Source organism: Gopherus evgoodei, chromosome 10 (genome assembly GCF_007399415.2).
Source record: "Gopherus evgoodei ecotype Sinaloan lineage chromosome 10, rGopEvg1_v1.p, whole genome shotgun sequence".
In the NCBI taxonomy this organism is placed as follows: domain Eukaryota; kingdom Metazoa; phylum Chordata; order Testudines; family Testudinidae; genus Gopherus; species Gopherus evgoodei.
This window is the reverse complement of record NC_044331.1, coordinates 12,833,893-12,850,525: the sequence shown is the minus strand read 5'-3', so window position 1 is coordinate 12,850,525 and position 16,633 is coordinate 12,833,893. Positions and strand designations below refer to the sequence as shown.

The window sequence follows — 16,633 nt, the reverse complement described above, 5'->3', positions numbered from 1 at the left end:
AGGGGCCAATCCGAGGTGAACAGTAACAGCTCAGTCGTGAATGAGACGTGATAGGTAGGGTGAGGGTTAACTGTGAAGGGCCTCGCTGTGTCTTTGCATCTAAGGATGAGAGAAACTAAGGACCTCGTTTTATTATGCCATTTTAGCTCTGGCCATGGCCCAATGGGATCATCTCTAAGTGAGGAGGGAGCTCCCTTCCTCCCGCTACACCATCCATTGGATGCTGTGCTCTTGGGTGCGCATGTGAAGCTTGTCTCCTCTTAGCCCAGCCATAGCTGAGGCTCTGTGGGAAGCCACATCATGGACAGAATCACTCAAAGGGAGACCATAGGCAGAGCTGAAACTCTTAAGGGACAGTCTGCACTTGCCACCTTTGCCATCTGGCTTCTGCTATGTGATGAAAATCAGCTGACCCACCTCTTCGTACTGCAAATGCAAATCAGTCAGACACTGAAACAGAGAGAGCACAACTCGAAGGCCGACCAATCAGCCTGTGGCAGAGTCTAGTCCCATCATGGGGACTAGGGGGTTCTGTTACCGGCAGGTTATATGGACATCTTGTTTCTTCTTTCTGCTCACTTCCATTTCTCCTGCCCTTGTTCTTCCCCTCCCTCCTGCTGTCCCCCTTGTGCTGCCTTCCCCATTTCCTCTTCTCTCTCCTTCCCTCCATTTCTTCTATTTCCTCTCCCCTTTCACCCACTTCCTGTCCTCTTCGCTCTGATTCAGCACCAACAGCAGGGGGCCAAATGAAGAGCATGGCCTCCAGCAACCCCCTGAAATTAATAGCCATGGATAGTCTGTTTCCTCAGACTTAAAATCTATTGGTTTATTTCATTTAAAAAATGCAAACTCTCTCTATGTGAAGGAGATCTACTATTTGGGGTCTCAGAATCTCCTACGAAACCTGTTAAGATAAGGAATCTCTTACGATATCTTGAGCCAATCTTTCATTATTATTTTTTTAATTCTTAAAGTTTTAGTGTGTTAAGAGTGATGCTGCAAAAGAGTCAGTGCAGGAATGAAAGGGAATCCGTGGCTAGCACATCCGTAGAGAACTGCAGCCTAGATCACAAAGAGCCTTGGCCAAAAATCCATTTGAGGAACTCCGAGCGCCTCACTTTTCTGTGCACATGGGGCCTTATTAAATGAGAGTGGCTGTTCATGGCTGCTGAAACAGCAAAGCTCATTGTATCCAATTATCCCTGATCTGCTTTGCCCTTCTTTATTCCGAGACTGTACTGCTTGCCCCCTGGCTTGCTCCGCCTCACCCCACTGATATTCTCAGAGCTCGGCCTCTCCTTTCCATTCTGTCATGTGTGGACAGTTAGGATTAGTCTGAAAACACTCTGGCAGGAAGTGTAAATCCCCACTTCTCCATTGTGCCATACGCACAGATGGAGAGTCCAGAGATGTACCCGCTGTGCTGCTGTCGGGTGTGCAGGAGGGGCAGGCCGGTGCTTTAGGAAAAGAGAGAGAGGAGCTATCAAACCCAAATGGCGAGGTGCATAGCAGAGCCTTGGTTCCTTCCCTGAAGGGCCTAAAGGACCTGGAGGTGCCAGGAAGCTGAGACAAAAGCTCCCAACTAACGAGTGAAGAATCACTGCAGCCGCTGAACGGAAATCTTGTCTCCATTAGCTCCCTTGCTCCGCAGAGCAGTGGCATTGGCACTTTGACTTCACGGCCATCTTTAGAGAGTCAGAGAGTGTCAGTAGGCAGGTGCTACATGGGCAATTTTTACTACCCTGATTTCTGGCTTCCCACTCCAGCACCTGAGTTGTTTGCATTCTACTGAGATGAATGAAATGGCTTCTGAGCTACCAAAGTGCTTACCAGCAAAGGAGAAAGCCTGATGCCAACTCCTGGCTCTTCTTGTTATAGCTAAGAAAATAATTTTATCCTGGATCATTGCAGGCAAAACTGCAGAAGCTATACATGTAAATCTCGTGCATTTCCTCTGGCATTTGCCTTACAACCAGCACTTCACTCCAATGTGATTGTTTTGACAGTAAAATTTTTGGGGCAGAGCAAAGTGTCAGTAGGAAAGAAGCATCCTTCTGATGTGCCAAATTATTCATTGGCAAGGAAAAAAATAATGCTAGCTAGTGGCAGGATGTAAAAGTGGCATTCATACTGCATTGCTCAAAGCAAACCTGTTGCTCCTTAGAAATGCGTATGGTAAAGAAAATTCAGACTCTCTCTCCAGGAATTGTTTCAGGTCTCTCTGCTATGTAATTATCAGAGTTAACCTGCCATAAGCATAAACCCATCCAGCAAAAGTCTCCCTCTCTCTTCCTCCCCTTCCACTTGCCCTCTCCTGTTTAACCTCTTCTTTGGCACCATCATCTTGGCTTTTTCAAAGTCGTGGTTTTGGACATGAATTAATGAAGCAATAGCATCCTCTGGAAAGGGCATTATCAAGAATTATGGACCAGTTTGGCCATGTAATGGCCCTGAAGCAACACCAAATTGTCAGACCAGGCTTTAAGCCCATAATCCAGATAATGGCCTGTCTAGAGGATTTTATGGCTATTATATACGTGTGATGAGCCAAGAGTTGCTTTTTACTGGGGCATGCAATTCTCCAAATGTTTTATTTAACTTTACTGCACTGTACTGTATGTGTCCAGTCATGTATCTCTGATTTTCTTCTCCAGTTTGCCTTTCTCATATGAATGCCATTGTTCTTTGTGATGAGGTTTGTCTGCAGAGAGGCTTCGGATTTATAATTGCTAAAGGGGCACAGGGTGCCACTTTCATTTCAGCAAATTCTTTTTCTAGCTAGTCCTCTGCTCTCAGTGACCCTTGTGAGCTAAGTCATCGTCCATATGTTTTTTTTGTTTCATGGTGTTGTTTTTCTATTTCCCCTTTGGCTGAGGGCATATGAATTCCAAATCTAATGTTGTAGCGCTGAAGTCTTAGGGATTCACATCAAAATGCCAGCCTGTTCCTAACCAATTAGAACCAGGTTTTTAAAACCACAAAACATGGGTTATTTGCACACATAACTTCCACCGGAAATTGAGCCCCCTGGGTGTGCAAATTTTGTACATGTGCGCTTTCAAAAATCTCGTTCCTGGTGCATGAGCTGTTGAGCTGCAGAAAGACAGACAAATTTACCACAGAATGGTGATGGGATTGCAGAGTAGTCCAGGAAAATCAATAGCAATTTGGCACATGTAGCAAAATATTGTCTCTTTATAGAAGAGGATGAAAGTCAGTGTTCAAAGTCAGTGTGTTACTATAGCACATGTTATGGTGTCAGTAACAAAGGATCAAAGGTCTACTAGGTAAGAACTCAGAAGAGCAGCAAAAAAATTGTTGCATTCAGTTCTATTTACGTTGCGGTACTTCAGGACAACACCTCGGGTGCACGGTACAGAGGGGAGAAAGATCAGACAACGGAGCTAGACGCACGGGGACTAGGGGATATGCCATGAGCTCCCTATGAATGGTGTAGCTGCTTGTTGATCTGAATTGCCAACATTCAGGAGGATTCCTGGCCAAATCAAATTCCAGTTACTATACAGTCCCTTGTCACTCTCTCTAAAGTAACTAAAGCACATTCTAGCCCTTTACTTACCATAAATGTATGGAGACTGGATTCTGACGTCATGCCAGCTTTATTCTAGTTTAATTACCTTGTCTTCAGTAGAGTTACATCAGATTTGGATTCACATAAGTAAGAGCAGGATTGGGCCAACTGCACAGAAGAGATGGGTCTCTCCTTCCAACTGTATATACGTCACATGGAATGATCAGCCAGTTCAGTGCATAGGGATGTGACCCACTTGGCTTCCTGAACAGTCAGCCATCCCTGTAAACGATGCGGGACTCATCCCTGCGGAGCCTCCTGCTGGTTGTCTAGGGGGAATTAGCTCATCCAGCCTCCAGAGCGCCCTCTGTAGGCCGGTGTCCTGCTGCTGCTGGGCCCCCCGTATCCCTCCCAGACCCTGTGCCCCGTTATATGGGGTGCATCCCCCTGGGCATACACCCCTCAGTCTCAGGGTTTACCCCTTCTTTGGGAACCTCCATCCACTATCCCCACCTTGCCTCAGTCTGAGCTACTGCCAGTCATCATCTAGCCCCCACTCCCTGGGGCAGACTGCAGTGTAAGCCACTCATCACAGACAAAGGGGTTTGGACCTGCTGCCTCTGGCTACCTGTGGGCTGCCCCTACAACCCAGTTCCTAATAGGCCTTACCAGGCCTTTCCTAAGCTGGAGCTCCCCAGCAGCCTTGACCTTTCCCCAGCCCTGCTCCACTCCAGATACCTGGCTAAGCTCCCTGCAGCCAGGCCTTTCTCTGAATACAGAGAGAGACTGTCTGCTTAAGCTCCTGGCTCAAGCCTTTATAGGGCCAGCTAGGCCCTGATTGGGGCATGGCCTCATCTGAGCCTGCTTCCTCCCAATCAGCTCAGGCCTCTTGCCCTTCCACAGCCCTCCTCCCCGGCTGTTTTAAACCCCTAAGGGCAGGAGCAGGTAACTACCCTGCTATGATCCCCATAACAGATGGGCTAGCAAAGTTAACATAGGCCCTGTCTATGCTGGGATTTTTGCACTAGGATAGTTATTGCAATCTGAGCACGTTGGTGCAACCCCCCATGGAGATGCATTGTGCAGGGCTTGCATGGCTGAGGTTTGCCCTGTTAACTTACCAGGATGAGTCACACTACTGCAGCTCATCTGCATTAGGACTTTGCACTGGTGTAACTACACTGATATCGTTACACTGGTGTTATTTGTCCTTGTCTAGATGAGCCTTCAGGTGGCCATGTCACTGATGGGAGAGGGCCTCTTTACATTCATTATTGCCTGCCAGCCGTATAGTCACCTGCAGTCATATCGTTAACGTTACTAGTTCACCGAGCTCTGAGGTTTTTGTGTCCACCGCACTCCATGCAGTTATTTTAGAAGGCAATGCTTTCGACTCCCACACAGAGAAAGAGATCAATGTCAGAAAGAATAGACTGGGGTCCCCACGGATCTTTGTGACTGTGGAGGCACTGAACTAGAACATGTGCTAGTGTGGAGCCCTAAAGAAACCCCAGCATAAAAGCGGAGGAATTTCTATTTGAACCTTGGAGGTTTTATTTTATTGTATTGTATTTTATTTTTGTGCTCCTTTTTCTTATACGCATGTGACCTGCAAGCCTAGCAGCCTTGCAAAGACAGACAAGAAATGAATCATTTATGATCAGTTTTGCTCTGTAGTCATTAGGGGATTCCTTGCTATTATTCTGTGCCTTAATTGTGCTGACATCCCTGCCATCAGAAAGTCTGGGAGGAGTGAGCCCAAAAAAATCTGTGACTGGAAAACAAAGCCTCTTTTGACGTCCTGTGCTTGCAGGAAAGATCAAAGGGAATGCAGTCGCTTTTTCCTCCTCCTGATCGCATATTGATAAACTTTATCTTGTCTGACTGCAGCTTTCAGTTCTGTGCAAATCCTTCTAAGCTAGATGGCATCTGTTAGCCCTGTAATACCCTTGAGGTTGGTTCCATAATCACCAGTGTGTCTGCCACCTTCCCTTTGGTACCTACCTCGCTATGAGAGTAGGCGCGCATCCTGGTACGCTCCCTGCCGTCATTAAAGGCACCAGAATGAGGCAGTTGAACCCGCAACAGGGAAATATGCCTCCGTGTAATGCACTCTGAGGTAATTATAACAGCCAGGGCTATATTGGGAAGTAGTTGTAACTATAATACGGCAATATTTTATCATGATGCGAGTACACAGAGCCTTCCTTTCTTCTTTTCACGAGGGTCCAACTTGGTGGTAATTTTCTTACAGACACATTTGTTTGAGATGTGAAAGGACAGAGAGCAAAGAACGAGGAGGAGGAGAAGCTATGCTGCCGGTAGAATGCTGGAAAAGCCTTTCCAAACCAGCTCAGCAAATGACTTAATAGTGACTAATTAATTGATCGCTGGAGGGTGCGCACTTGCCAGTTGGCAAACCCTTTCTTGTAAAGTGCCTGTTGTTTTGGAAAGTGGGCCTTGTTCTCCTTTAACCCCTGTGCCCTGTGCTGCTTTCCAGAATCTCACTGGCTGCTCATGCCTCAGTTTGGTCCCAGCCGAGAACGCTACAGTGATGCATGGAAAATGCCCCAGTCCTGGTTGCCAAGAGGCCTTCTTGACATTCCTCTGCGTGATGTGTGTTTGCAGCATGATTGGAGCCATGGCGCAGACGCCGTCAGTTATCATACTCATCAGGTAAGAGTCGGGCTGAGGATTTGATGAGTTGCTTGGCTCTCAATCCATCGCTTCTTTCATCAGGCTGCCGCAGATTAATTGAAAACTGAAGGGCTCCTCCCCTGGCTCTAGATTGAGGGGGACTGTTGTTGCCCACGGGCCATGGGCAGGTAGGGAGGATGGACTCCCGGCGCTGAGTGCTTCTGACTAGCTTTGGAGTTAACAGGAGCCACAGATGCTCAGCAAATCTCAGGAGTTGACCTGCTTGGAGTGGAGGGGTGGGACTACAAAATGACCCACCCTTATACTTCCAGCTGCACTGAATTCAGTCTGAGAGTACCCTTTGGCTTCAACGGGGTCTCAGGCCCTCTGAAAACCAGGTCCCTTATTATGTGCTCATCTCCCATTTAGGCCCCTGAAAGAAGCATCCAGAGTTTCAGAACTCAGCATCCCAAGCGCAGTGGTAGCTGCTGGATGCTGTGCATGCATCAGTCTCTTTGTCTATGCAGGTCTCTTTTAAGTTCAGCATGACCACATTCATTGCTGGGGTAGCTCCACTTAATTCAGTGTCTAATGCTGACCTGAGGAAAGAATAAGGGGATTGATTCTGTGCAGCTCAAGGGGCAAGGAGGGCTGTGAATCTGGTAAGGAGGGGTCCATGCAGGTATGCTGCAAAAGAAAAGGTCAGGCCTTGTTCTCCCCATCCTTCTAGAAACTGTGAAGTGGAAAGGAAATCAGGAAAGTTCCGCTTCTGTTAAGGCTAAAATCAGTCAGATGTCAGGATTGCAACTGCGTGACACCTGCAGGCGGTGGTTTCATGAGACTTTTTTGGAGAGAGAGCCTAGAGATCCTAGCAGGCTGCAAAAACAACCCCAGAAAGGCCTATGGATCAATTTATGGCTGGTGTAGGACAATATGCACACATCACCAGCAGCGAAAACTCTCATGCTGGCTCAAATGCTGACATCAGTGGGAGTTAGAGATGCTCAGTATCTCTGGATTTAGCCAAAGATGCATAAAAAGACAAAAACATCATCTCCAACTGAATTACTGTGTGCTGTTTCCACACACAGACCTTCCAGGCACATATCTATCTGCCCCCTGAGATGCACGTGCGTACCTAACTTTGCCTTTATTCAGAATCACTGCATCCGTCCAGGCCATTGCTTACAGCCTATTCTAATCAGAGGTGCAATAAGCAGATCCATTCTGCTTCCTGGAAAATTCCAATAAAATTCAGTCAATAGGGTCTGTGTTAAAAACACTTTTGAGTGGATCTCAGGCTGATCTCTTATGCGAGGTCATGTCTCCCTGCAGAGTATAGAATGAGATATTCCACCTACTAGTTCATTTCTCTCCTGGCATCTACAATAGCTAAACGGAAATCAAATTTTCAGCGATCAATATTGTGGCAAAGGTAATTTGAGGCTTGAAGGGATCTTTGTTGAGAGAAATTATCAGCGCTTGTAGGATCCTGAACAGAGTCGTCTTAATGTGCATTTTCAAATGAGACAAGCCAATGGCCAGGTAGGAAAGAGAACATGAGAGAAAAGAGAAAACGTTAGAAAACTTCAGTTCACAACCCTTTGAAACTGACAATTCACAGCACTGAAAGTCAGTTCTTAACTATGTTCCCACCAGAACCACCAATCTCTATCATAAATGCACAGAAGAGGCAGTGAAGGGCAAAGCATCACCTGGTGTTTTGGACACTCCACAGGTTTGAATCAACAGATTCCACAAACCACTCTCACTTGGTATTAGGGGCCCAGATGTTACTGGTGATGAGTTTGAATTGGGACTCCCAGCTCTCCCAAAGCAGCCAAAATGAAGCCTATTCCTGGCTGACCTGGTTGCAATTGTGCGGAATGCAGCTAAGCAGGGAAGTGTCTTCTCCTGGCCCAGCCAGCAGGGGCAGATTCAGAGGATTCACCAGGACATCTGGCTCTTTGCACACCCCAAAGTCTAGTTTAAATGTCCACACTGTAATCTCAGGCACTGAAGTTTTCAGCACAGCCTGGAACCAGATAACCAAGGAGATATGGGAGATAACGTCATGTCATTCCAGGAAGTCCTAACAGTGCTGTGATCAGAAATATAAAGGACGTTTTGGGGACTCTCTGGTATTATTATTGTTATTATTTATCCATCACCCAAAGGTGTGGTAGATGCTACACAGACATAAATTAAGACAGGTCAAAACCCTGAAGAGTTTACACCTCTAGAGTTCAGGCCAGTACCTATTAGATTCAATGGAAAAATTCACACTAACTTCAATGGGAGTTAGATAAGATCCTAAACATACAAGAACAGGTGGAAGAAAAGGAGGAACATTAATGCTGGTTGATATGTATGTTTCACACACACACACAAAAATCAGAAAAAAAAATCCCTCTTCACATTTTTCAATTAAAAATTGAAAACTGACAATTTTTCGTTTTTTAACTGAAAACATTTCAAACAAAAAATTGAAAGCCATTTTTTATTTTAAAAGTTTCAACTGAAAAACTTTAGCCACTTCTAAAACAACCCCAAAAAACCAAAACACAAGAACCTATGTAAGAAAACTGACAGCGGTTGCGTTTGGTAACCCTCTGTTCTTTTTCCCTCCCTTTCACAGGACCTCCCTTGAGCCAGGCCATTAGCCACTGGAATGCCTTTGAAAGTGTTGATGCGGATTTTTCATCACTTGAAGTCTTTTTAAATCAAGACTGGATGTCTTTCAAAAGGCTATTCCCCTCCATTGCACATGTACAGCAGTAGCCATTTCAAGCACAGGTGTCACTAACAACACCTAACAGGGGATTAATAGAAGCAGGGACCTGACACTTTTAAGTTTCCTCACAACACAAACCCCTTTCATCAAGGGTTCATTGCCCTGCTTCCCTGAACCGTTGTGCACTGTGGAGTGTAAAGTGCTGAATAAGAGAATGCATGTTCATGATCAAATTAATCCCTGGTAAAACTCCAGTGACTTCAGTGGGTTTATACCAGTAGCATGACTTTAGCCTATAGCATCATATGAATTATGTGAATGGGAAGTTAATTCTTGTTCTTAAGGTGTCTTCAGAGATTAATGCCAGACAGACAGAGTGGGTTACATTCAAAGTGTATTAGCCTGGCCTATTATCTTCCCAATTTAAAACTAATCAGAAACAAATCTCACTTTCAAAAACATCACCCTGTATGGGCAGGTCGGTGTATCAACCTTTGCTGATCTGGCTGATTTTAACAGCTAGACCTGGGAATGACTAGTTGGTCATTTGTTCGCTCTGCTATTTCACCCATATTGCCCCCACCCCATCTCACACACGATTAAGTTATAAGAAAAAGGATTTTGTTGGTTTATATCCTGTGATTCAGAACATCCGAGGCCTGAAAGGTAATACAGGGATTCTATAAATGATAATTTACTGGGATGGCATTTGCATTTTTTTTCCTTCCAATGACAAGATTAGTTCCCATTATTAACAACGCAACTAAATTCCAGAACCCATCATGCGGCTGCAGTTGCAATTATTTTTCAGGCTTCAGGCAGTTGGACCAAGGGGAAAGAAAAGAAAAGAAGCCTCTTAATGATTTTCTGAAGAGGTGACAGTGGCATCCTGATTGACAGCAAAGCACAGTGACAGGTTTGTTAATTAAAGCAGTATGATAACAATCAATTTCCCTCTCTCCCTTTCTCCTCTGTACAGAACAGTGAGCCCTGAACTTAAGTCCTATGCTTTGGGGGTGCTTTTCCTGCTGCTCCGTTTGCTAGGTACGTGCAGTGATTTTTTCTTTCTTCCTCCGCACCCTAATGTTTTTATGTGTGTCAAGGTGTGAGTGTCCATTGATTTTCCCCCCCTTTGGATGTTGAACGCCTGTCCAGTGCTGTCATTTTATCAGTGGGGTCTGAACCCAGGAGATCCAAGCCCTTTCTCTGCAGAGCAGCTGGAAAGGCCTCCAAGGGTCATGGCCCATGCCTCTCCTGCCATTTCAGTCACGTGCACGTTGGAAATCGTGGTGTTGAGTGTGAAACCCTCCCTCCCAACTAGTTAATTCTCCGCAGTCATTATTAACATGTCATCAGCTTGTGAAATTACTTTTTTATTGTGCTGCTTACTTACGGGGATAAACAATTTCACAACACTTCGAGGATAGGAGCTTTGTTACTCCATTGGGTGATAGCTGAGTCCTCCTGGTCTCTGGGGGGAGGAAAACAAAAAGGGGGAAAAAAAACAGGCTGAACCTTAATGCTGTCACCTGGCTTAATCTCCCGTTAAAATACATTTGGTCAAACCATTGGATCAATGTATGTCTCTTCATGCCTGAATAAAAGTGAAAACGTTATCTGTCATTGTTTCATCCTTTGTAACGGGATGACTGTAGGAGAGCAGGCTGAAAGGCACAGCCCCTGTTTCTCAGAACTTTGGACCAAATTCTGTCCTATTCATTGCTCTGGATGTGTTCTGTTGGTATTCTACTCGTGGGTTTCTGCGGATCCAGTGGGACAGATTTCATTCTCTCCCAGTAGAAGCTGAATAGTCCCTTATTCTATGAGTGCTCCCAGTGATTTCACTGAGCAAGGTACAGATCAATGAGAGTCAGAATCTGGCTCAACGTAAGTTTTTTGCAGTTGGATCCATCCACTGTGTGGTTGTAGTAGAAGGATTTTACCCCATAACATGACAGTGTGGTATAGACACAAATGCCATTATTCCAATGAAGCCCTTCAGGATTTGGCTACTCGTTTCTTCTCTATTAGGTGATTATTTACTTGTGCAGTTCATTGGCCTTCATCAGGGCAGCCTGTTTTCTTTCATAGAGAGGGCTTGAAAACCCCACAGTCCCATATATCCCTCTGAATGGTCTCTGAGTGCAAGGTCCTTATTTTGCATCAGAATTCTGGTGCCAAGTGTTTCTCCAGGAGCCAGTGAATTGCATGAGCATGAAGGCCCAATCCAGCTTCTACTGACTTCAATGGGAATCTTTCAGCACTGGTCAAAGGTCTGAAATGCACTCCCTCATCAAAAGCTTAATGCTTTGCTCAGTGCTCAGAAAAGAAGAAAACACCACAAGCCTTTGGCGGCTGATCCAAAGTCCATGGAAATCACTGGGAGACTTCTGATTGATTTGCTTGGACTTTGGATCAGGCCCTTAACACACAGTGTTTCCTTTTGCTGTCCATACTGCTTTATGTTCTTGTCCTGTTCTCAGGTCTTGCCGGTTGAATGCAGAATCCCAAATGCAGGATCTGGCAGTTAAGCAAGGGAGGGAAGATGCTTTTTGATTTTGCATTCTAAATGTAAATGTATTTGGGGTGGTAGTTACTAATTTTGTATTATTGTAGTTGTATTGGAGCTTATTATTATTGTTTGAGAAGTCTGCATGTACAGTTCTGTGAGGGCTAGGTTCTGCTTCCCATACTTGGGATAAGATAGAATCACAGAATATCAGGGTTGGAAGGGACTTCAGGAGATCATCTAGTCCAACCCCCTGCTTAAAGCAGGACCAATCCCAGACAGATTTTTGCCCTAGATCCCTACATGTCCACCTCAAGGATTGAACTCACCACCCTGAGTTTAACCAAGCCAATGCTCAAACCACTGAGCTATCCCTCCCCCCTTACTCTTACATTAGCTGCATCTTACTCTTCCATTAGTCCCCTTGACACTGCAGTGACTCTTTTTTGTAGCAAAACACATGCTGCCCTGTCACAGCAGAATCCCTGTGGAATACGATAATACATCCAGGAGGAAGTCAGCTATGGGACTACAGAAAGGATAAGGTACTACTCAATGTGAGTGGAGATATCCAAAACTCGCCCTTAATAATTTGAGGTTTGAGGCTAGATTGATTTTAAAAGCTTTTTTCAGTTCACTTTTAAGCTTAGACTTAAAAAGCAACCAATAATAGCTTCTTCTTGAACCAAAGGAGAGTATTAAATATCTGAGGTACAAGAGACCCGGAGGTGCAATCTGAGTTAATACACTTTAGTAAGACAGAGAATGCTTCTTTAAAAAAGCTCTGCAGTTTCTGAACTAAAATATATATAGCAGCAATTTGTGCAACACTTTGTAATAAGAAGTAAAGCATGATTGAATCTCTTTAATATTCACTGTAAAGCATGAAACATGACTGAATTCTCCTGATATCCTGCTGGATGTATTATCTTATTCCATCGGAATTCTGGTATGATAGAGCAGCATGTTAATGTCTTGGTATAAAAGTGTGACCATGATTTCTTAGAAAAGAAACTAAAACAGTTCCAGTGGAGCCCCAATGGGATTGAAAGCTGCAGCTACTGTATAAGAGGCTCTGATATGGAAATTCTTTTCCAAATACAATCTCACTTCTTCATATATGCTGTCATTGAAAGAACCTGAATCGAAAGTGCATATCTAAATACCCCTAGTAGCTGGGGAAGTTCTGATCTGGATTGGAACTTTACATCTCAGGCTTAGCTAAAGGTGAAAAAACATTTGCAAATGACATAAGTCAAACATGTCTGGTAATTCCATCCTGATTGCACTGGCAACTGTCAGCATTAACTATGCACGACTGAAATGGCAAATAGATTTATGCATGACAATAAGATCCTGGACATTTCCCTTCCCAGATGGTGTTTGCAGTTTGTCCCCAAAACATGCAGCTCAAGTGCCATATCTGGCTACGAATGGAGTTTCTGATATTTTTGTTTTAAATCGAGCCTCCTAGCATCACTCAGTGTGACACACTGAAGGTGCAAGACGTGCCCATTGATCTGGGCTTTGGAGGCCACAAAGCCTGCAGTCAGAGACCTCCCTTAATTCCAAAGTACTCTAAATGTCAAGTCTAGTCTCACTTGTTGGAAGTCTCTAGCCCTTGTCCTTGTGGAGATAGCCCTGAAAAGGTCAACAACACAAACTGGTTGCTAGAGTTGAAAGTATTTCACAGCTGTTTTTCCTAAAGGCTTCTGTTTATTCACAGCTTCCATGTAGCTCAAGTTTGGCTCTTGGGACCAATGAAACAGATCCCAAGAACTTAAGGGTGTTCAGATCAGCCAACATCTAGTTTTTACTCTTATTATGGCACTCCAGAGCCAGTTCAGCACTGGGAGTGTAAATTGGATTCCATTCTGCCTTGTGTATCATCAACACCATCTGTTAGCTTGGTTCTAGAGACACCCCAGCCAAATTTTCAGATCCCAGGTTGACTTTGTGGTTGCCCGTGCTTATTTAAAAAGAAAATCACCTTTTAACCTGCAAACTGACCCAGCTTGATCTGGAAAGCATTGAGAAAACAAATAGCAAGCTGTGCAGTGTCATTTATCAGGGCATTACCACACTTTACATTTGAAGGGAATATCTTTTTGTTAGCCAGTTATCTATTTTTATTTACTGTTTTATATCCCTGGTGTTAATAACTGGTTCAAGGAAGTACTGAAAGCTGACATAGCCTAATAATTTCTGCATTTATTAGCCGATGTGAAAGATCAAGCAAAAATCTGCAGAGTTGTAGTTATTAACAGAGTGAAGTAAAGAGGTTTCACATCCCAGAGGCAAAGGAGAAGGCAACCAATGTATTTGTATTCCTGCCATATATTGTCATACAGCACAGAAATGGCATTCATGTCAAGCTAAGAAGCAGTGTCTCATTTAAGCTAAGAAATCCATGGTTAATGATGAAACATGATCTTTAATTCACCATCTCTCTTCCAGATAGTGCAACCCATATGTCTCTCTGTCTAGATATGTATTTCTAGAGCTCTAGTCACCTCAGTATCTGGAAATGGGGTGTTATTGGAATTTGGCCAATAGGAGAAATTATGTTCTGCCAACCTAAAATTGGCTCTGTGGTTTTATTGGAGATGATATTCTTCTTCACTTCCTGTCCTAAACCCTAGCAGTGATGTTATTAACCAGTTTTAAATAAATGTTGTTTTCCACCTCTAAAAATATCTTAGAGGTGAGTGAAATGATTCCTACTACACAGAGCATCCAGAACTTTCTTTTGATTTTTAAGGGCTCGGTATTTAGGTGCGCGCAAATGCCAATTTATGTGCTCAAAGGTGGGATTTAGATCTCCTCTTTTGGTGCACACTGTTTGTAAAGCACTTGTGGATCTTGTTAGAATGAAGGATATTTATGTATATGATGATATAAGACTGGAGACCCCTGCATTATCCAAGCAGAAAGGGGAATTCAAAGATTGTATTGCTGTGTGGGTTTAATGAGAGTTCAAGCGTTGCTTTAAGGTCGTGGCCCTTTTATAAACCACTCGCAGGTGAGTTCAGCTGAGAAATGCTGATTTGCCCTTAACTGCAGTGATTCAAGGAGAGAGTTCTGCTGTGATATTTCACTTTGTGGGATAATGACAGGATCACTTTCTTTCAGGTCCATTCCCCTGCACTTATTAGAGATTATTCTCCCTCTTCCTTAGATCCTGGATCTGGATGCCCTCAAAACTTGGGGCAAGTTCAGATCTGGATCTGGATCTGAACTCCATGGCTAATTTCAGACTTTGTAATGGACTTCAGCAAAACCCTGGATGCGAACACAATGAACATTTTGATCTGGATCCAGAGCCAAGTTTTGTAGCTTAGGCCCTCTCTGCTCCTTTATGAAACTCTGTGACCGGCCTTAATAGGCTATGTTCAAACAACAAATCAGAAGTGTAAGGTCAAACTACATAAAACTGAGTCGTGGTGTTTTGTGGGATAGTGAGTGATCACCTCCATAACCTTTGAACCCAGGCCAGTTCTTCAGGGGATCATGTGGGGATCATTCTTCAGGGGATCATCCCCACCAGATGTGTTTAGTTTGCCTAGGAATGAGAGATCCAGAGAGAACCACAAGATTTGTCGGTGTCCATCAGCCTTCATAAAAAATCCCCTTTCCACTCACTATGGCTGAGTCCTGTCCCTTTACCCCAAGGATCACTACAGTGCGATATGTCTCTTTTATTTTGACAGGTTTTATCCCGCCACCCTTGATCTTTGGGGCTGGAATTGACTCAACATGTCTGTTCTGGAGCACGTTTTGTGGCGAGCAAGGAGCCTGCGTATTGTATGACAATGTCGTCTATAGATACCTGTATGTTAGCATTGCTATAGCCCTGAAATCTTTCGCATTCATCTTATACACAACCACCTGGCAGTGCTTGAGGAAAAACTATAAGAGATACATCAAGAACCACGAAGGTGGGCTCAGCACTAGTGAATTCTTTGCCTCTACTCTCACCCTAGACAATCTGGGGCGGGACTCTGTGCCCCAAAACCAGTCACAGAGGACAAAATTTATCTATAACCTTGAAGATCACGAATGGTGTGAAAACATGGAGTCCGTTTTATAGTGACTAAGGAGGGATGAACTCTATATTAATAATATATGGGTCCTTTTTAATTAAAAGAGAGAGAGAGAATAAAATTTAAAAAACAGGAAACTTTTGTCCTTTTCTCAAAAACCAGAGCCAAGGATTCAGAATAACAAAATCTTTAAAAGGGATCATTTTTGAAATCCTGCTGGAGTGCTGGAGAGAACCTCAAACCACTCCAGTTAAGTACCAGCCCCTGTGATGATGGTACAATCTTCCAGGATAGAATCACCTGCCAGGGCATTGGGAGCTGCAAATCCAGGGTTTTGTGGGAGAACTCATCAGATGGACATTCTTGGGCACCTGGTGAGAAGAAACAAGCAAATAACAACAATTCCAGAATAAGCGTTGGAGACACTGCATGCCATTAGGGATCTGTGCAGCCCTGTCACCTCTGCAATATGGGCTAAAGGGTTAGCCAGTCTGGGTGCTGTTCAAATCCAATGCACTCTCTCAATGATGTCAAAGAGGGAACAGTGCTGGAGTTATTAAACTACTTACACTCTGTCACCAGCCATGAGTCCATGTTAGATACTTTGAATGATGCTGTATACCCTCTAGCCAGCACACATTGATGGTCAAAGGCTCCACTGTCCTTCCAGCAGATCTCAGATTTCGGTTTTCTGTGAATGGCTGTGCTCAGATCTTTAAAACCCAGTAAAGTTCAAGTCATTTGCTTACACTTGCCAAATGTTCTGTCATTTTTTTTAAACTCAAATATTTGCCTGTATAATCCTTTTAAGATTTTTTTAAACTACTTTCAAATCTATATTAACCCTTAAATCACCAACAGAGTTCTATAAGGGGAATTTAGTCTACCAATCGCATTTTTTTTCAGTTTCTTTTCAACATGCCACAACATCATGTGAGGGATCCAGCTAATCCAGTGCATTTTTTTTTAGTCTGTATGCCTTCGTTCTGATGCACTGTCAAACCAATGAGGACATGCATTATTAAAAAGAGATTAAAAGAGTGAATGCTCTGTCTCTGTGAAAATAACTAAAAGTTGGAAAATTCTAGTATGATATAATAATTTACAGATTATTTTTTCATATGACATATGACTCGATGACCACAAAGATGGAGAGACCGTTTGTTTATGTACTCTCT

The 16,633-nt window shown here is 43.9% G+C and overlaps 1 protein-coding gene across 1 annotated transcript in view; it reads left to right on the top strand.

The window, feature by feature from the left end:
• Positions 1 to 16,205, top strand: part of SLCO3A1 (solute carrier organic anion transporter family member 3A1) — a 205,975-nt gene extending 189,770 nt beyond the window's left edge. Inside the window, 3 exon segments of the mRNA XM_030576690.1 lie at positions 6,033 to 6,208; positions 9,883 to 9,947; positions 15,123 to 16,205. Of these exon segments, the coding sequence (XP_030432550.1) occupies positions 6,033 to 6,208; positions 9,883 to 9,947; positions 15,123 to 15,502 (621 nt within the window). The 3' untranslated portion in view covers positions 15,503 to 16,205.
• The last annotated feature ends 428 nt before the right edge of the window (positions 16,206 to 16,633 follow it).